We start from the raw sequence: 22,134 nt of genomic DNA, 5'->3' as shown, positions 1-22,134 counted from the left end.
TATATATATATATATATATATATATATATATATATATATATATATATATATATATATATATATATATATATATATATATATATATATATATATAAGCAATGTTAATTCTCTATATGAAGTATTAACAGTAACTGCACGATAAAGTGTAGTATATTGCCACTTAAGTGTGGCTGACCCCTAGGGGTGGATGTTACTGTTGCTTTTAGCCCCAGGAGGACATCTCCTCCAGCTGGCTTATCGACACACGACTGTGTCCTGTTTGCCAAGGGAGTTATCCCTCTCACCTCGGCCAGCAGCACGAACGTATCCGGATTTCAGGGTTATTTCCCTTCGTCGGCGTTCGACAGCTGATGACCTTGGTGAGAGAGACAAATCTGGCAAACCTTATATCTTCTTTTCCAGTGGCATTCTTCACTGATATTGAAAAGGTGAAAACAAGCAATGTTAATTCTCTATATGAAGTATTAACAGTAACTGCACGATAAAGTGTAGTATATTGCCACTTAAGTGTGGCTGACCCCTAGGGGTGGATGTTACTGTTGCTTTTAGCCCCAGGAGGACATCTCCTCCAGCTGGCTTATCGACACACGACTGTGTCCTGTTTGCCAAGGGAGTTATCCCTCTCACCTCGGCCAGCAGCACGAACGTATCCGGATTTCAGGGTTATTTCCCTTCGTCGGCGTTCGACAGCTGATGACCTTGGTGAGAGAGACAAATCTGGCAAACCTTATATCTTCTTTTCCAGTGGCATTCTTCACTGATATTGAAAAGGTGAAAACAAGCAATGTTAATTCTCTATATGAAGTATTAACAGTAACTGCACGATAAAGTGTAGTATATTGCCACTTAAGTGTGGCTGACCCCTAGGGGTGGATGTTACTGTTGCTTTTAGCCCCAGGAGGACATCTCCTCCAGCTGGCTTATCGACACACGACTGTGTCCTGTTTGCCAAGGGAGTTATCCCTCTCACCTCGGCCAGCAGCACGAACGTATCCGGATTTCAGGGTTATTTCCCTTCGTCGGCGTTCGACAGCTGATGACCTTGGTGAGAGAGACAAATCTGGCAAACCTTATTTCTTCTTTTCCAGTGGCATTCTTCACTGATATTGAAAAGGTGAAAACAAGCAATGTTAATTCTCTATATGAAGTATTAACAGTAACTGCACGATAAAGTGTAGTATATTGCCACTTAAGTGTGGCTGACCCCTAGGGGTGGATGTTACTGTTGCTTTTAGCCCCAGGAGGACATCTGCTCCAGCTGGCTTATCGACACACGACTGTGTCCTGTTTGCCAAGGGAGTTATCCCTCTCACCTCGGCCAGCAGCACGAACGTATCCGGATTTCAGGGTTATTTCCCTTCGTCGGCGTTCGACAGCTGATGTCCTTAGGACACAGTCGTGTGTCGATAAGCCAGCTGGAGGAGATGTCCTCCTGGGGCTAAAAGCAACAGTAACATCCACCCCTAGGGGTCAGCCACACTTAAGTGGCAATATACTACACTTTATCGTGCAGTTACTGTTAATACTTCATATAGAGAATTAACATTGCTTGTTTTCACCTTTTCAATATCAGTGAAGAATGCCACTGGAAAAGAAGATATAAGGTTTGCCAGATTTGTCTCTCTCACCAAGGTCATCAGCTGTCGAACGCCGACGAAGGGAAATAACCCTGAAATCCGGATACGTTCGTGCTGCTGGCCGAGGTGAGAGGGATAACTCCCTTGGCAAACAGGACACAGTCGTGTGTCGATAAGCCAGCTGGAGGAGATGTCCTCCTGGGGCTAAAAGCAACAGTAACATCCACCCCTAGGGGTCAGCCACACTTAAGTGGCAATATACTACACTTTATCGTGCAGTTACTGTTAATACTTCATATAGAGAATTAACATTGCTTGTTTTCACCTTTTCAATATCAGTGAAGAATGCCACTGGAAAAGAAGATATAAGGTTTGCCAGATTTGTCTCTCTCACCAAGGTCATCAGCTGTCGAACGCCGACGAAGGGAAATAACCCTGAAATCCGGATACGTTCGTGCTGCTGGCCGAGGTGAGAGGGATAACTCCCTTGGCAAACAGGACACAGTCGTGTGTCGATAAGCCAGCTGGAGGAGATGTCCTCCTGGGGCTAAAAGCAACAGTAACATCCACCCCTAGGGGTCAGCCACACTTAAGTGGCAATATACTACACTTTATCGTGCAGTTACTGTTAATACTTCATATAGAGAATTAACATTGCTTGTTTTCACCTTTTCAATATCAGTGAAGAATGCCACTGGAAAAGAAGATATAAGGTTTGCCAGATTTGTCTCTCTCACCAAGGTCATCAGCTGTCGAACGCCGACGAAGGGAAATAACCCTGAAATCCGGATACGTTCGTGCTGCTGGCCGAGGTGAGAGGGATAACTCCCTTGGCAAACAGGACACAGTCGTGTGTCGATAAGCCAGCTGGAGGAGATGTCCTCCTGGGGCTAAAAGCAACAGTAACATCCACCCCTAGGGGTCAGCCACACTTAAGTGGCAATATACTACACTTTATATATATATATATATATATATATAATCAGGAGAAAATATTTAGGATTGAATTTTTATGTTAGTGCCCACTTATACGCACGTCCTTATGATTGATATGTGTGTGTGTATGTATGTGTGTGTGCGTGTGTGTGTGTGTGTGCGTGTGTGTAACTGTATATAGAAACTATGTGTCTGTCACGGACTTAAATTTAAAATATCTATATACTGCTTTATTTATAGGATAGTATGGGAAATACAATTAACTGTGAATGTTGTTGTTGGTTATGCTTGTTATTGTAATAATTGCGTTATTGGCAGCTGTTGGAATTGTAGTGGTAACCGTGGTGTAGCGGTAGTCGCGGTAGTTATGGTGGTCGTTGTGATGGTAGTGATAATGATGGTAGTGGTTTGCATATGTGTGTGATGTGTGTGTGTGTGTGTGTGAAGAATGTATATTAAAGTGTTTGGGTGTATATGGGAGTGCGCATGCATCTGCATAGTGCATGTGTGCATGTCTGAGTAAAGTGGTCACGCTTATACATATTTGAAGAAAACATGATTTCATAAACCTTGTATAAATGCACGTCTGTGTACGTATGCCTATGTGTGTTTCGTGCAATATGTGCATACTAATGCTATGATGGCGATGCTCGTACTAACATTATCATCGTTATTGATTTATTTTAACGTTAGTATTACAGCAATTACATTGCCGATAGTAAACTTTTTATTTATAATAATAATAATAATAATAATAATAATGATAATAATAATAATTATAATAATAATAATAATAATAATAATAATAATAATAATAATAATAATAATAATATGGCAATACACACAGATAGAGAAATTAAGGCAAATAGACCAGATATAGTTGTCAAAGATCATGAAGGAAAAAAATGCTTTCTAATTGATGTATCAATACCAGCAGATGACAACGTTTCTCTAAAAGAAATGGAAAAACTTTCAAAATACAAAGACCTGGAAATAGAGATAACTTGAATGTGGAATCTAAAAACAGAAACAATTCCTATCATAGTAGGTGCCTTAGGTATAATAAAAAAATATTCAGACAAATACATAACAAAAACACCAGGACTTACAAATATATATAACATACAGAAAATTGCACTACTGGGCACTGCACACATCCTACTCAAAACACTTTCAATACAGTAACCATAAGAGCATCACAGCAAACCACAGCACATACCCAAGGCGCACAGAGCTGCGCTCGGTAGTGAAGTGAAAGCACGTTATAAAGATAAAACTACTGAACAATAATAATAATAATAATAATAATAATAATAATAATAATAATAATAATAATAATAATAATAATAATAATAATAAAACTAGAACAGCAACGAACCATGATAAAACGATGGCAAGAAAAGCCCCTACATGGTTAATACTGGGCTAAACTAAATGCGAAAGAAATAGACAGAGAAAAATCCCAGCAATGGTTGAGAAGCTCAGGACTCAAAGCAGAGACTGAAGGATTTTTAATTGCTGCACAAGACCAAAGCCTCCCTACCAGAAATTACCAAAAACACATAATGAAAAGAAATATAACAACTGTAGAATTTGTGGAGATGGACAAGAAACAATAAATCATATTATCTCTGGCTGCCCAGTCCTGGCTAAGAAAGAATATATTCTCAGACACGACAGAGCTGGGACCTATATACACTGGAAGCTATGCCAACACTATGGAATACCAACAGAAAAAAGATGGTATAAACACACGCCAGAAAAGGTCACAGAAAACGAGAAAGCAACCATACTCTGGGATATGTCAATACACACAGATAGAGAAATTAAGGCAAATAGACCAGATATAGTTGTCAAAGATCATGAAGAAAAAAAATGCTTTCTAATTGATGTATCAATACCAGCAGATGACAACGTTTCTCGAAAAGAAATGGAAAAACTTTCAAAATACAAAGACCTGGAAATAGAGATAACTCGAATGTGGAATCTAAAAACAGAAACAATTCCTATCATAGTAGGTGCCTTAGGTATAATAAAAAAATATTCAAACAAATACATAACAAAGATACCAGGACTTACAAATATATATAACATACAGAAAATTGCACTACTGGGTACTGCACACATTCTACGCAAAACACTTTCAATACAGTAAACATAAGAGCACCACAGCAAACCACAGCACATACCCAAGGCGCACAGAGCTGCGCTCGGTAGTGAAGTTAAAGCACGTTATAAAGATAAAACTACTGAACAATAATAATAATAATAATAATAATAATAATAATAATAATAATAATAATAATAATAATAATAATAAAACTAGAACAGCAACGAACCATGATAAAACGATGGCAAGAAAAGCCCCTACATGGTTAATACTGGGCTAAACTAAATGCGAAAGAAATAGACAGAGAAAAATCCCAGCAATGGTTGAGAAGCTCAGGACTCAAAGCAGAGACTGAAGGATTTTTAATTGCTGCACAAGACCAAAGCCTCCCTACCAGAAATTACCAAAAACACATAATGAAAAGAAATATAACAACTGTAGAATTTGTGGAGATGGACAAGAAACAATAAATCATATTATCTCTGGCTGCCCAGTCCTGGCTAAGAAAGAATATATTCTCAGACACGACAGAGCTGGGACCTATATACACTGGAAGCTATGCCAACACTATGGAATACCAACAGAAAAAAGATGGTATAAACACATGCCAGAAAAGGTCACAGAAAACGAGAAAGCAACCATACTCTGGGATATGTCAATACACACAGATAGAGAAATTAAGGCAAATAGACCAGATATAGTTGTCAAAGATCATGAAGAAAAAAAATGCTTTCTAATTGATGTATCAATACCAGCAGATGACAACGTTTCTCGAAAAGAAATGGAAAAACTTTCAAAATACAAAGACCTGGAAATAGAGATAACTCGAATGTGGAATCTAAAAACAGAAACAATTCCTATCATAGTAGGTGCCTTAGGTATAATAAAAAAATATTCAAACAAATACATAACAAAGATACCAGGACTTACAAATATATATAACATACAGAAAATTGCACTACTGGGTACTGCACACATTCTACGCAAAACACTTTCAATACAGTAAACATAAGAGCACCACAGCAAACCACAGCACATACCCAAGGCGCACAGAGCTGCGCTCGGTAGTGAAGTGAAAGCACGTTATAAAAATAAAACTACTGAACAATAATAATAATAATAATAATAATAATAATAATAATAGGTGACCCCCTTCGGTCATGAATGACCATGGGATTGCACTTAGAAAGTTACCCTCCGAAGCACAAGTGCGGGCAAGTTTGTTTGTGGAAGGCCAGCAGTCGCCCATGCATACTAGCTCCCCCTCTCCACACCACTGATGTTATCCAAGGCAAAGGCAAAGGCCGATACAGCTTGTCACCAGTGATGTCACAACCCATTTCTACAGCTGAGTTAACTGGGGCAACGTGAAATAAAGTGTCTTGCTCAAAAACACAACACGCAGCCCGGTCCGGGAATTGTCCTCACAACCTCACGATTGTAAGCTCGACGCTCTAACCACTGAACCATGCGCCTTCACAATAATAATAATAATAATAATAATAATAATAATAATAATAATAATAATAATAATAATAATGATGATGATGATGATGATGATGATGATGATGATGATGATAATAATAATAATAATAATTATTATTATTATTATTATTATTATTATTATTATTATTATTATTATTATTATAGCACCATTCAGAACAACATAAGCAAGTTTCTCACTTCATATACCATGCCATATTCGCCATATTGCAAAATTCTAACCAAAAAACATAATTACAACAATCGGTCTGCAATGGAAGCAAACCATTAATTTTATTCGATTTTTATGCCATAATTTCTTCAGTTCTTTATATTAAACTTTTTTTTTATTTCCTACTCTTTTCTTCCCATCTTTATTTTATCCTTTCTTCCTTTCTTTCTCATCGTTTGGTTTCGCGTGCTGCAAGTGCTATGATTTCATTCACAATTAAAGACACACTCTTACTACAAACTACACCTGAGCGCTTTCATGACCATCTTTTTTATCACTACTAAACCATAATCATCATCACCATAACTGATATTGCTGCTACAATTCCCTTTTAGCATCATACTCGCTACTACATTCACCATGTTCAGGCTATCACCTCAAATATCAAGAACATTAGTAACATCAATATCTTCAAAACCACAAAAAGTACAATCACAACCGCCTGTAGCATGCCTGACTTCATGGAAACAAACGTTAATGTGACACCTACCATTTTGTTATAGAAGTATTATACCGTTTCTATTATTATGTAACTGCCTCTGCTATAACACTCATCCCATAGCCACCAATGCTGGGAGCCACCAATCTACCAAAAGCCCCCATCGCTATTTTGTTGCCACTACTACCATACCTTACCAACTGCTAATTCGAACCTCCGATGTACTTAGTTTGATCTACTCTGCCCTTTCAGTTGAAAAAATTGGCTTTCCTATCAAGTGAAAAAGAAATATTATTGCAATAGTGATTTGTGAGAAGGTTGCTGTTCTGTTGATTTACTCTCCTACTTTATCGTAACTGATCTTGATGAAACACCGCAAAGGTTACTTCATCAAGAAGCTGGAAAAAGCATTCTCCTTCAGTCTGCATGGTTGCTCGGATGAATCTCAAAGGCCTTTTTCCCCCTAATAATCAGGTGTTTCCAATTATCTTTGAATTCATCCTTATTCCGTAGAAGTGTCCGGCCTGCCTACAATACGTAGAGAATTTTCAAGCTACCCATAAAGAATTTGTTTGGGGATTCAACTATTATTCATGCGAGAGATGTGTCCACACCATCACATCTGAAACTTGATTAAGAAAGCTTCTATACCAGGTACACCACACATTTCGAGGAAAGTGCTTTTCTTTACTCTATCATTCCACTTAACCTTGCATATTTGCCTAAGGCATGTTAAAGTTGTTCACGTGACTGACATGCCTAAGGTAAGGTGTCCAGATCTCCGCCCCATATAATGGAGTTGTTAGGTGAACTGACGTATACACGTCTATTTTGTCCATACTGAGATATCACGGGTATTCCAAAGACAATCATAATGATTCCTAAAAGCTGTACTAGCCTTTCCGATACGAATTTGGACTTCCTTATCGAATTCAGCATCACTTGTTACTCTAGAACCTAAACATGTGAAAGCATCAATTGTTTTCAGAACTTTGCCTCCAATAAGCATGCTGGGAAGATTTCTGGATTGTTACTAGGTCATGACTGATACAACAGTTTCGTCTTTTTTAAGTTGATAGTTAAGCCAAAAGATCTGACTACTGCTGCAAATCTATCAATGGTGTGTTGGATATCCTCGAGTGTATAAGCAACTAGGGCGCAATCCTCTGCAAACAGTAAGTCTATTATTGTCTGAGATGCAACTTTAGTCCTTGTTTTGAACTGCAACGTGTTCGGTTGAAGATGCCACCCATTGTCCTATATTCATGAAAAACACTCTCTTCTACCTCGGAAAAGGCACATTCCAGTAGTAATGCAAAAGATAGTTCAAATAATGCTCGTGCCATAACACAACATTGTTTTATGTCATTTTAAGCATCAAAACGTTTAGATTGGCTTGAACAGATGTCTTCATATTCTTATGTAGGGACACTATGACATTTAGCATTTGCTCGAGAATCCCGATCTTTGCTAATACTTTCCAAGAATCCTGCCCACATACAGAAACAAAGGACTCTTTTAAATTTTCTGTAATTGCTTATGTAACACCGTGAATGTTTTCAAGTGATTCGTTATGTAATGTTATGTGGCTATTCATCAAGTGTTTGAGGAGCATATCCTTACTGTTATCTACTTTGAGCTCTGAAATATCAAAATTCCTTATAAGTATTTTACGATTTTGTTTTATGGCCGGCTTTGGTCGTGGAAAGCACGTGTATTATTTCTTATTTCTTTACTGCCCACAAGGGGCTACACACAGAGGGGACAAACAAGGACAGACAAACGGATTAACTCGATTATATCGACCCCAGTGCGTAACTGGTACTTATTTAATCGACCCCAAAAGGATGAAAGGCAAAGTCGACCTCGGCAGAATTTGAACTCAGAACGTTGCGGTAGACGAAATACCGCTGAGCATTTCGCCAGGCGTGCTAACGTTTCTGCCAGCTCGCCGTTTAATATTATTTCTATCTCGGTTCCAGTCAATTACAGAGTCAAGTGCCTTTGACCTGATCTAAGCCCTGTTATAGGTTTCTTGCTGTAGATTTAATACTATTGTTAAATGCGATCTAGCAACCTCTTCAATTTTGGTCCTCAGTATTGAGTTTGGCATGTATACTTTGCAGTACCGTGTGCAGTCTACATAAATGGGATCATTCATAATTTTCGATCATTCTGCATTCAAATAATAGGTACTTCTTTCTGGGAACCAGCAATGGAGCTTCTATGCACAGATTCGATGTGTTAGAATCAGGAGCCAACAAGACTCTGCGCCGTTTTATAAGGCTAGGACAACCCAAGCGTGGATGCATGCCAATTTCTATGGTCATGTTTACACAGTAAACCCTGATCAACGGTTTTCTTGTGTCTTTATAGACATGAATTAGCTTCTCTTCTGTTCCGTACATATGACTTGTATCGCATGTCTTAATACGCTAGTTCTGGTAGTTCACTCAGACATATGAAGCTCTTTGGAAATGGTCCTCATTGATTTTTCTGGGATCATCATCGACAATGCTTTGAACCCGTTGGAGGAATGGCAGTGTCTTTATTGTGTCGGAACGTTTAGGATTTATTTTTCTCTCTGATACGGTTGAATCATTCCTACCAGAGGCTTCCAGTTCCTTCCGAACTTTGTGTAGAAAAGAGCTTGTCACATTTAGGAACGTGGCAATTTCCAAATCACTGTGTTCCTCAGATATGGCAACAATACCTGCGCATGTTTTCACTTCTTGTGTTATCGCTTTATCTCCTGTCAGGAACCTGAAAGAAATAAAAATCTTTTTATTCTTTTTTAAGAAAGTAATATACTAATAATTAAGTATCCTCAAATATCCATCGCATCCTGTTGTTAATGCTGTGTTGATTTTTTAACGATTATATTTATTCGGACAAGATAGTGTATATTCTCCTATTGTTGTATCTGAATGAACAGGTCTATTGGATGAATCCAGATTTCAAAGTGTACTCGATTATACATTGATGCAGGAGTTGGTTGTACTGATGCCAACAAAGCTATCTGCACAGTAGACTACTAAATTTAGGGACTTTAAATTTATGAGCGTTATGAAATTACATTTCAGTAAAGACTTAGGACTTGTGGTGCATGATAAATTTTCGCGTTGATTTTAATATGAAGCAAAGTTAGCTGAGTTTTAAAAGTTATGCAGGTAAATGTGAATGTCAGTAATTGCTGTTCTTTTCAGCTGCAAAATAAAAACTTAGTAAAACTAAAACTTACAATGTATGTGTGGATATTAAGCGAAAAGAAAATCATGTTGCAATGCATAATCAATCTGCTTGTTTATTTTTCTGTTTGTTAGTGACTGTCTTTCTCTCTGCCTTTCTCTAATGCTTCCAGTGTCCATTACTTTCTCTGTTTCTTCATTGGTGGACAGTAAATTTAAATTGATATGTATGCGTGTGAGAAACGTATTGTATTAAAGTCATCTACCAGTATATTCATATAAACACACATAAGTAGGTAAATACATAGATGGTTGTGCGTGTATGTGTGTGTGTGTGTGTAAAACTGTGTCTGTGTGACAAAATGTATATGTGTTTTTTGTTTGCTTCTTTTCCTCTTAAGTTATTGTATCTTTTTATGTCTAGGCACTGTAGACAGTTTAAATGCTTCGAAATACTGGTTGTATGTAATAGTTCACAGTTAGTTTAGTATGTCTTAAACTTGAATACAATACAAAAGTTACCTAGCTGGATTGAATGTGCAACACACTTTTATTTTATTCCCTACTAAGCTACCAATACCGCCACTCCAGAATCTAATATTTCAGATTGTGAAGAAGCTATAAGACCTGAGCTGCTTTCGCCAAAACAATCAATCATGTTTAATAGCTCAATCATGAATTCTGTTTGAGCTTGAAAACCAGCAGGAGAAAACAAAATCAAAATGGCGAATTTCTCTTGAGATTCCTTTTGCGTGAATATGTAACAGCTGGTTAGCTAACTATCATATATATATAATTATATATTTTTCGAATATCAGCTCTTTGGGATGTGATTTGCTAGATGATTGTCCTAATCTCTATTTCTGTGACTGAGTCGTGGTTAAAATGATATATCGACAAAGAAAATGAACATAAAGAATTATAAAGAGCAATACAAAAGCACATAAACACACATACACACTCGCTCACACACATACACGTACACACATACACACACACACACACGCACACACACGCACGCACACACACACACACACACACACACACACACACACACACAAACACATGCACATTATATTTATTATATATACATTTCGTTCTCACATTAAGTCCAGATATCGAGTTCTGAGTTCAAATGCTGCTGAGACCAAAATAGCTTTTCACTCTTTTGAGGTCGATAAATGAAATACTAGTCAAGCACTAGAACTGATGCTGACTTTGTGTCAAGATTGGAAAGAAATTATATATACATACAATCATATATTGACAAGAAAGTAACTTCGATGTTTCGATGGTCGTGGCTTGTTCAATATATATGTGTGTGCCTCAGTGTGCGTGTGTGTGTGTATGCCTCAGTGCGCGCGCGTGTGTGTGCGTGTGTACTATGTATGTATATATGTATGCATATATGTATGCATGTATGTATGTATATGTGGAGCCGCAATGGCCCAGTGGTTAGGGCAGCGGACTCGCGGTTTCGATTCCCAGACCGGGCGTTGTGAGTGCTTATTGAGCGAAAACACCTAAAGCTCCACGAGGCTCCGGCAGGGGATGGTGGCGAACCCTGCTGTACTCTTTCACCACAACTTTCTCTCACTCTTACTTCCTGTTTCTGTTGTGCTTGTAATACAAAGGGTCAAACTTGTCACACTGTGTCACGCTGAATATCCCCGAGAACTACGTTAAGGGTACACGTGTCTGTGGAGTGCTCAGCCACTTACACGTTAATTTCACGAGCAGGCTGTTCCGTTGATCGGATCAACTGGAACCCTCGACGTCGTAAGCGACGGAGTGCAAACACATGTATGTATGTATGTATGCATGTATGTATGTATGTATGTATGTATGTATGTGTTATGTATGTATTATGTATGTATGTATTATGTATCTTGGATACTAGATTCGCAAAGTCCTTATCAATGGTCCATAGATGTCTTCTTTCTCTTGTATTTTTCAAACCACATTTGTGTCCAGAGGGCAGTTAATTTCTACAACAGAACATATCTTTTCTTTGCGGTCCCACACACATGTATGTATGTCCTGGGTATGACTTTAAACTGCATCCAGTTATCGTCATATTGAAGCATCGTGTATACTGAAGCAGAGACATGTGTCCTCGACTGTTTCCAGACAATAAAACGGCCCTATCTCTTAATGACATGTCAACTTTGATGAAATTCTGGATTCTTGAGATTATTTACCCATTTTAGTTTTCTTAATTTCTTTTGATAATTATGACAAGGGGCAGAGATCATAATCATTATCATCAAAGTCATCGTCATCATTTATCTTTCGTGCTTCATGCTGGCATGGGTTTGACAAGATCCAATGGAACTGCATCGTACACCAGTGTTTGCTTTAACATGGTTTCTATGACTTGATACCCTTCCTAACACCAACTATTTTGTAACGGGTAATGGTACATTTTTCACACTACCAGTACAAGTGAGGTTTCCATGCTGCTTGAAAGACTACGAATTCTGAGGGAGATCACTTTTTGCAAGGAGATGAGTAGAGAAATAAAGGCCAGAGCAGAATTGGCTTCTTGCTGTAGATGAATTACATAGCTACTAACATTTTAGAAGAAAAGGTGGGAGAGAACGGATGGAGCTGGCCAGTGATAAAAATAATGGTGATAACGAGTTAGGGTGGAACTTCCAAGTGAAGTGAATGAGTAGAGCCGTTGAGCCAGGAGTTACAGAATAGTAATAACGGTACAGTAAATAAGACGAAGAGAGAAAGGGAAATGAGAATGACATGTTGTGTAAGTTGCAGGAGTGGATGAGGAATAAAGAAGCTGAAGTAGTATATGAAGTAGGAGAGATAGGTGGTGAAGGAAGAATGTGAATCGTATGGAGAGTTAATTTGATGGCATAGCGGGGTTTGAATAAAACATAGGTGGAAAGAACAGTATTGATAGATGAAAAATGAAGTAGCTCTAAGTAGAAAGAAAAGTCGAGTAAAGAAAGAACTGCAGTTACAGAAACGATGGATGTGTATAAACTCAGATACGCGCGTGTGCACATAGCTCTACCTAAAATCACTTTCGCCGAGATGAGCGAGTCTTCTTGAGAACTGCATATGACCGGTCATTCCTGTCCTTTGTGATCTCCTCCTTATTTTAACAACTCAAGAATTTCTGCTGTATTTCATATACCCATATTTGTCAATGCGTGCGCGCGTATGTGTGTCTGTGTGTATGAGTGTGTGTGTGTGTGTGTGTGTGTGTGTGTGTGTGTGTGTGTGTGTGTCTGCGTATGTATGTGTGTGTATTTATACATTAAATGGAGAACCACCAGTTTGGATTTAAGTTGCGTTTTTCAGGCAAATAAGGGGACTATGTACCTTGCTGTAGGCGAATCCATTCATGATATAGGCTTCTTGCTGTAGAGATAACACATTGTTTTGTCAAATACGGTCTAAGAACTTCTTAAATTTTGGTTACTCACAGTACTGAGTTCTGCATCTACTTTCGCAGTACCTGTACAGTCTAATTAAATAGGATCGTTCAAAGTTTTCGATTATTCTGTATTTAAACGATAGGTATCTCTTTTTACAAACCAACAATGGAGCTTCTCTGCACACGTTCGACGTGTAACAATCGGCAGCCAAGTATCCCTTAAATCATATCCTATCAACTTTAAAAAATAAGGGTTCATTCGGCAATGCAGTTTTATAAATGCTAATCTATACGCTTTACGTCTTTCAGGCGGAGAAAAAGAAAGTTTACAGATAGTAAGTTTTTAATCAGAACTCTACTGGATTGGATCTGACCCGACTGAATAATGGTAGACCCACTCATTTATCGATCTTTACTCAACTAGATAGTGTGTTAATGACCTTTTCAATGTAGTAAACTAAATTTCCAACAACAAATTTCTATAGTCTTATTCGAAAGATATCTTTTAAAACACGAATGGACGAAGAGAGTTTGCTTTACTTGACAATATTGTTAGTCAGGTTACCTCTGTGCGCTTCATTTGTTGTAACATGAGCCTACTCAATTAGATCTGGTCGAAGCCACTCAACAACAAGAAATACAGAACCTAAGCAGAAAATAACTTATCTTGGTTAAATAGTTATTATATTCCGAAAAACTAAAAAATCTAAGATTTTATGTTGAAAAGGAATTATTTCTGTTGAGGGATTTAAATTTCATGTTAAAGGTAGAATGGCAGGTTGTGATATTCGAGACTTCCTCATTGGCACTAGGTGTAAGTGAAATGAAATTCCTTGAAAATAAGAAACTGAAACTACATTATGGACTCAGAAAATCAGGAATATACTCATACTTTGTGTTTTACAGTATTAGAGTTACCTAATTTGAAAGTTGCAGATTATATTTTACACTATTTAACTTCGGAGTGACTTCAATATTCATTTCTCCAGGTCTATGCAGAAGTTTCATCAATTGAATTTTCTTGTCTTCTATCAAATATATAACCTAGACATGAATAAATATTTTATCGATTTTTTCATCGTCTTCAAAGTAAATGACGCAAAAACCAATCAGCAGTTAGTTATTTGCATTAATCTACTGCAATGAGAATAATTTAATTTCATGATTTTATTAAAAGAAGCATACATTCGTAACTAAATTTTCTCATTGTATTACTAATATAATATCAACTGAAAATTATTTGTCTGAAAAGAAATCAGTTTATATGTAGAAAAATCAGTTTGCATATTGAAAATGTATTTAGTTGTTAATAGAAATAAAGATTTATGCATGTGCTTGCAGAACCAAAATCAAGTTTACTTCGTTAAAATTATTCGACTGAGTGTTGAAAATTTGAGGTTAATTAATGCATTATTCCCCATTGCTAACGACTGTTTCATATAAATGACGATTTCAGTGGTCAATAACAGCAAGCTGCCCATCTAGGCGTTGAATGGTTAACGTTTTATATCCTTCTACGTATGGAATGACGCATTGAAGACAGACATTAAACCGTTGTTGGCCTAACCACAGACACCTACAGTGCTAGCATTTATCACAAGTTTTCTTAATATAAAGGGAAGGGGATACATATGTTCCCACGAGTAGGATGCTGCTGTGTTACAAGTATTTACTTGTCATTAAAAACCAGTAAAGTTCTAATCAGCTCAGTTGCACTATGATGCTTACGGCAATAAATTATCAATCATGGCTACCTACATACAGCTAAGGGAACTTACTTTTTCACAGTTGAATCTGTTAGCCCCGAATACAACACAGTGCCATACACAGGAAACATTGATTTCTTAGTATTTGTATCGATTAGATTATTCGCGCTTTCTTATCGAATTTATAGAGGTGTAAATATATATGACTGTTAAGAAACGAATTAGATAATAAAGGTACCCTTCACTGGTCAATGATTCGGGAGTTAAATGTAGTCATAGATGTAGCTAGAGGAGGGATGTGCTCTGAAAAACTGATTTGCCTAAGATCTACTATATATATATATATATATATATATATGTATGTATATATATCCACTATGTATATAAATTTTCAATAGTATTCCCTAAGTCAAGATATTCACCACCACAAATACGAGGTTCAATTGACTGGCTATTTATGGTAGTGATTCAAGAACTGTTTCTGACATAGATACAAGGCCTGAAATTTTGATGGATGGAGTTAGTCGATTAAATAGGACCCCTCCCGTATTTGATAGGCAATTCATTTTATCGATCTAGAGCGATAAAGACAAAGTTGATCTCGGCAGAAATTGAGCTCAGAACGTAAAGATCCCGAATAAATGCTTCACGATATATTTTTCGACGCTCTAAGAACTCTGTTTGCTTGATTAATTGAAGAAATAATGAAGTAGTCGATTAGTTCATTGGTTAATTGAACTATTGCATGTGTTACTTATTGGTGAGATGACTCGCCCAAGATACAACAGCATATAATTCATTATCTCTTTCTTTGCAAAAGCTGTGGATTAGCAGAATCGTTACAGCGTCGAAAATTCCCTAGCGATATTCCTTCTGGCTACTTATGTTCAGAGTTCAAATCCCTGGTACTAGCAAAAGGAAGCGCCACGGTAATGACGTTTAGTTTGCCCCATCTTTCCCTCTCTATGTTAAAACATGCGTGGGAAGAATATACTTTAGACTGAAAGACAAACACTTCATACAGTCACACAAATACGGACGTTTGTTTAATAGGCACAACTTATTTGCGAACCCAACACAAAGAAAATTTTAGTGAGTATCCCTAAGCTGCGAGCAGAGGCAGGATGCTCATGTAGGGTATATAATAGCTGCCCAGTGGGAGGTGATGCGAAGCCAAGGTGGTTGTGCATGAGCTCGAGGTAGCTGCCACTGGCAACCAGAGTGACAACCTAAGTAGCAACGGTTTATCCACCCAAACAAAAACAACGGCAACGACGACGACGAGATTAACTGCATAAGCGGCAACGATGCACCCACCGACAACAGCAACAATAGCAACAATGGTGGCGGAGGCTGCAGTGGCAACAGCAGCGCTTCAAGCAGTAGAGACCACAATACCAACAGTTACAACGGCAGCAACAGCGGAAGAACCAGAATCACGTCCAGGAATATCAGCACCAGCAGCGATTCCAGCAGCATCAACAACGACATCAGACCCGGAGTTAAGGACACAAGAATCGGCGGCGGTAGCACATCCAGTACACATACACGAAAATATGTCGGTTTACCTGTGCCCCAGGTTAAGCAACATCTGAACAACCATAAGTTTTCTTTTAGGATACCGGAAAGGTGCAACATCACGTCCCTGGCCAACCACGTATGGCGCTTAAAAGAGGAAGGAACGTTGAGAAGATGATGTTTTCAAGTAGCAACCCTACACTCTAATGTGCTATGCGACTTTCTCATTCATTTGCAACAGAGAAAACAATAAAACATCAGACGTAATACAGAACAGTATCAAATTTCATGCTTCAGAAACAAGTTCAAATCCTAACCGATTCATTGTTACCCGTTCATTTGTTCAGGAGCGTATTATTAAAAAGATTTATACAAATAGTGCCTAACTTTAAAATAATTTTAATTGTAATTTCACCCACTAATTATTTTACGCAGGCATTTGGCTTCATCTCAACTACAAGCAGCTGACGCAAGAAAGGTATTTCCTTGTTTCGACGAACCTGATTTAAAAGCCCGATTTACAGTCAGTATTATATACCCTCCAGGTAAAGGCCATTTTCTTCATTTATCCAATTTCTATATAAGACTGAAATTTCATTTCCTTCATTACATATATTCTTGCACAAAAGCGTTCGGATTACTACTCATTTCAACAGTTTATAAAGACGCTTTTACTTCAGTATTTTAATATATGTGAACTCGGCAACAAAACTTTTCCTTATTTAATTATAATAAATTGCCTAAAATACCATTGAAGGTTTTTAAAAGTAATTGCTAATTATCTGTAATGTTCACTAAAAGTAATCAATGTAGGATAAGAAGTACACTATATTATCTATAAATATTAGTCTACATTATCAATAGAGTACGAATTAGCCATAAAGAGTATGTTTCGTTATTTGGATATTTTCGGCATCAAACATGCATGTCAAGCATATACACTCTCTTCTTTCTCATTTTAGGATATGTAGCTCTTAGTAACATGCCGATTGTCAACCAAACGAAACTATCGGATAAGTGGATGCGAAACCAGTACACCACATCGCCGATTATGTCTTCCTATCTACTTGCGTTTGTTGTTGCAGACTTCGACTATAGGGAGAAAATCTTAAAAAATAACTACACTGTAAGTTGATATGCTGTAATTATAAATAATTTCGTTGTTGTTTAAAATACAGTAGCATCCAGAATCCAAGGAAACAGGTGATGGCCTGCGTCAGCAAAAGTTGGTAGATAAAAATAAATTACAGTGAATTCATTTTTGCGAGAGGTAATAACGTTTCGAAGAGGTGTCCGTCTTTGGAAAGATATATTTGAGACTAATACCGAGGTTACTAAGTTCCAAATATATATACTTCTTTACTTTTTATTTTAGGATATATTGGTCTTCGTAAATATATTTAATATGCAATTTTTCAATTTGAGACTGTATCCAATTACTATTTATTTCTATTCTTATATTGATATGTTCCATTGCTTCACACAGAAACTACACCATGTATACAATGATATTACTAGATTATTGAGTGCAACATATACACGCTCCGCATTTACAGATATACAGATGTATATAACTACTACGACACCGTATATCATTACAACAATAAATAAGCCACGTGGATGGCAGAATTAGCAAAGCCGCAAAATGTATTGCCGTATAAGTTTCTGATATTTTGTGGGGATCAACGTGTCCTTTCATCCTTCCGAGGTCGAAAAAATAAGCTACCAGCCAATTATTGGGAACGATATAATTAGCTCTCTAATACAGTAACCTAGTGTGAATATTATGAGTCATTTTTAATATAGTTATTACTACACGTCGGCATTTGTTCTAGCTTTTTATACTATCATCATTACTACGTCAAAACCTTGAGTTCAAATCTTTCGGAGGTTAGTGTTTCTGTTCTTTCTTCTAGGTTCGATAATTCGATGTATTGGTCAAGTACTGGGCTCGATTTAATCAACCAACCCCTTCCCTTTTACTACGATTATTTAGTTGATATTAAGGCGGCTAGCTGGGAGAGCTGTTACCGCACCGGACAAAATGTTTAGCAGCATTTCTTCGGCTTTTTACATTTTGGGTTGAAATATCACCGAGGTGGACTTTGCCTTTTATCCTTTTGGGGTCCATGAAATAAATACCTGTCAAGCATTGGGATCGATGTATTCTCCTTCCCCTAAAATTTCAAGCCGTGTGCTTAGAGTAGAAAGCAAAAAGATTATTTGGTTGCTACTTATTGTGTTCCTACATCTACAGCGAGCTGAAACGTGATGGCATTGTGAGGTATTTTTTCGTCCAATTTTTCCTGTCTTGGTTTGTGTTTGCTACCTTGAAATCCTCTGTTTAGTGAAGTGAGTTAATCCACTACTCAGGAAGAAACTATTCTAAGAGTGCGTCCTGCCTTATCTTCGAAACGCCTAGTTTTAGAATAGAGGCAGCTGATGAAGGAATAATTCCATAAGTGGCTTGTTTGTTTTTCTATGTGTTCGTTCTGTTGTCTGTAAACCAAGTCCGTTTTGTTTTTATGTCGCCGTTCATTTTTCTAACGTCCTGAACCCGTATATGCATCTATATATACATGTAGATGTAGGTATGTAGATATATGTATGTATACATGCATATGCTTATATATTATTTTCATTTGCAAGTAAGCTTCAACTTCACATACATATACCGTTTTCGTGGCACCTAACAGAAAAGGAATACGTAGTTGCCCCAAAAATGCGACGAAATACTTGTATTAGATTTGAGATTGCGATGAAATGATAGGCTACTCACTCGACTATTCTACCTCTTCTACATACAAACAGGAACATAGAAATTTTATGAGTGTTCTTAAATTAGACGTTACTAATATTCTAATACTTGTGTGATTTTGAGGTGTTTATAGTCTAATGTCATCCTGAAAATCAAGATGAAATTATAGACAGACTTACCGTGGCATGTATGAATTAGTAAAGCATCAGCATATCTACTTGACCATTTCAACACAAACGCACTTACATACACAATGTGCTCTTATACATAAATTTAAACACACGCATAGACATTCAAATGTCCATATGCATCGATTTGTTTTGTTTTGTTGTTTTTAATCTCGTATTTTTCACTCTACATGCATGCGCTTAGAGAAACAACATCTCTTTGAAAGAGAATGAAGGCACACATCAACAACACTATAATACAATGCAGCTGATGAAATCATATGAATTCAAATCAACAATCAAACAATGATTGGAGATATCATATTCTATCATAATTGAATTTTACTTGGTATTTTTGTTTGCTTTAAAAAAAAAAAACTTTTTATCGTTTGCCTCGGCTTTATGTTTTAATTGCAGCAATTATCTTGTTCATTGTGCATCGATACAATCTAATCACCACTATCATCAACATTGTCATCATCGTCGTCGTCATCATCATCATCCTCATCATCTTCATCATCATCATCACCATCATCATCATTTTTATTATCATCATCACTATCACGGCCGCTATTTTCATTATCAGTATTGTCAATATTATCATCTTCATTGTCATCATCATATCCTCGACAGTTACCACTACCACCATCATTTTATTTATTATCTTGATGATCCGTAATAACAGTGCCATCATAATCACCATCATTACATCGACATCATGATTTGCAACACCACCAACAAACCATCATGATAATGGTAAAAATCGATTGTCATCACCATAATCATCATCATAGCTATGAGCTATCCTCATTGCCACGGTATCCATCACTACAATCATTATTATCATCGTCATCATCACCATCATCATCACCATCATCATCGTCATCACCATCATCATCGTCATCATCATCATCATCATCATCGTCAACATCATCATCATCACCAACATCATCACTACCAACCACAACAACATCTTTTGATATTTAGATTCCTGTCAGTATTTCTAGAAAATATTATCACGAAAAATATCGTTCTTAACAACCCAATTTTTATTTTATTTTCTTTTTCCCTTTTTTCATTATTTCTTTCCTTCCCCATCTTTAATTTTCATATGCTCTCACACTCGCTCTTTCTTTCTCTCACTCTCTCTCTCTCTCTCTCTCTCTCTCGCTTTCTCGCTCGCTCACCCGCTCTCTCACTGCTTTATTGTCTTTTTCGTTATGTTAAATCTTTCATATTTCCAGAAAAACCAAGACATGTGTAACAGAGGTAAATAGAATAAGGTATAGGTCAAAAGACAAAAGTAAAGACTGATTAAGAAGATAATGGAGAGAAAGGAGAGAACAATACGGAGAAGAAAGATGAGCCAAAGATAGGTAAGCAGCGAGAAAAAGGAGAGAAATCTGAAAGGGAAAGAAAAGGGTAAAGTGATAGCAACGAGAAAGGGAGATCAGAGCGTCGGTGAGATTAGAACACATTGAGGATTTAGTCAAGATGTAGTGAATGAAGCAAACACGTGGTAAAACGTGACAAAAGGAAAAACAATGGACAGCATACGGAATGCAAGGGAAAATGAAAGACGAAGTAAGGTTACAATAAAGGAAGAGTAAAGGAGAGATGCGTAAAATTGAATTTAGAACAAAAACAAAGTAAACTGAGAGCAACGAATTACAGTGAAGATTCAGCAAGGATACAGAAAAAGATTTTTTTAAAAAGTGAGAAGAATCAGAAATTAATACTGGTGTGTTGAGAGGAGGAAAAGTGAGAGTTGGTGGTAGGACAAAGAAGATATAACGATTGAAAAGGGTAGAAGCTGGAGGTAAAAGTAGACCAAGAAGAAAGAGAGCGAAACTAATCAGCAGAGTGATTAATAGGAGCTTAAATGGAGAGCAGGAAGAGTAGATTTAAAGTAAAGTAAAATGAGAATAATTAGAAATTAATGGGAAAGAGCTGAACAGAAAGGAGAATTAAAGAGAAACAAAGTGAAAAAATAAAAGGCAGGAGCTCTAATGGTAAGAAAGACAGTTAGTAATGAGAAAAAGGGAGAGTGCAATTGTAAAAGAGAATATGGAGAGTATAAGACAGTATAAACGGAGATTAACGGAGAATTAAAGGAAATTAATGGTTAATTGGAAAGAGACAAGATAAGATAATAGAGCGATGGAGAGAACATATATATACATGCCTGTGTATATATGTATACATGATGTATATATATATATATAATTTTAGCTGAACGAATAAACCCTAGTTACTTATTCTGTTTTTTTTTTTGCTGTACTGCCAGTTATACATACACTCTCGCGCACACACACACACGCACACACATGCACACACACACACACATACATATATAATTAGTAAATGGAGTAAAACGCATATGTTAAATGAATTCTTTTATTTCCAACATATGTTTCGAAGATTACAAATTATACCTTCCATAGCAATAGGTGTTGTTGACAAGGATGTAATCTTCTCTTCAGGGAAATACATAGGAACCAGCTTAACCGTTACACATTTTAACCGAATATCTTAGAGAAAATAAATACATATAATAAATATATATATCTATATATATATATATATACAACAACATATGTAAACAAACTTTGGGTGGGGCT

The 22,134-nt window shown here is 36.9% G+C and overlaps 1 protein-coding gene across 3 annotated transcripts in view; it reads left to right on the top strand.

Moving 5' to 3' along the window:
* Positions 1–22,134, top strand: part of LOC106877840 (glutamyl aminopeptidase) — a 311,216-nt gene that overhangs the window by 186,898 nt on the left and 102,184 nt on the right. For all 3 annotated transcript variants that reach the window (XM_089349726.1, XM_089349725.1, XM_089349724.1), the window contains exons 3-4: positions 17,024–17,133; positions 17,551–17,714. In XM_089349726.1, the coding sequence (XP_089205852.1) occupies positions 17,024–17,133; positions 17,551–17,714 (274 nt within the window). The remainder of the gene's footprint in view (positions 1–17,023; positions 17,134–17,550; positions 17,715–22,134) is intronic.

The sequence above is a fragment of the Octopus bimaculoides genome, chromosome 3 (assembly GCF_046866305.1).
Source record: "Octopus bimaculoides isolate indiv1 chromosome 3, ASM4686630v1, whole genome shotgun sequence".
In the NCBI taxonomy this organism is placed as follows: Eukaryota; Metazoa; Mollusca; class Cephalopoda; order Octopoda; family Octopodidae; genus Octopus; species Octopus bimaculoides.
The sequence above is the reverse complement of the archived record's forward strand: the minus strand, read 5'-3'. Positions and strand labels throughout refer to the sequence as shown.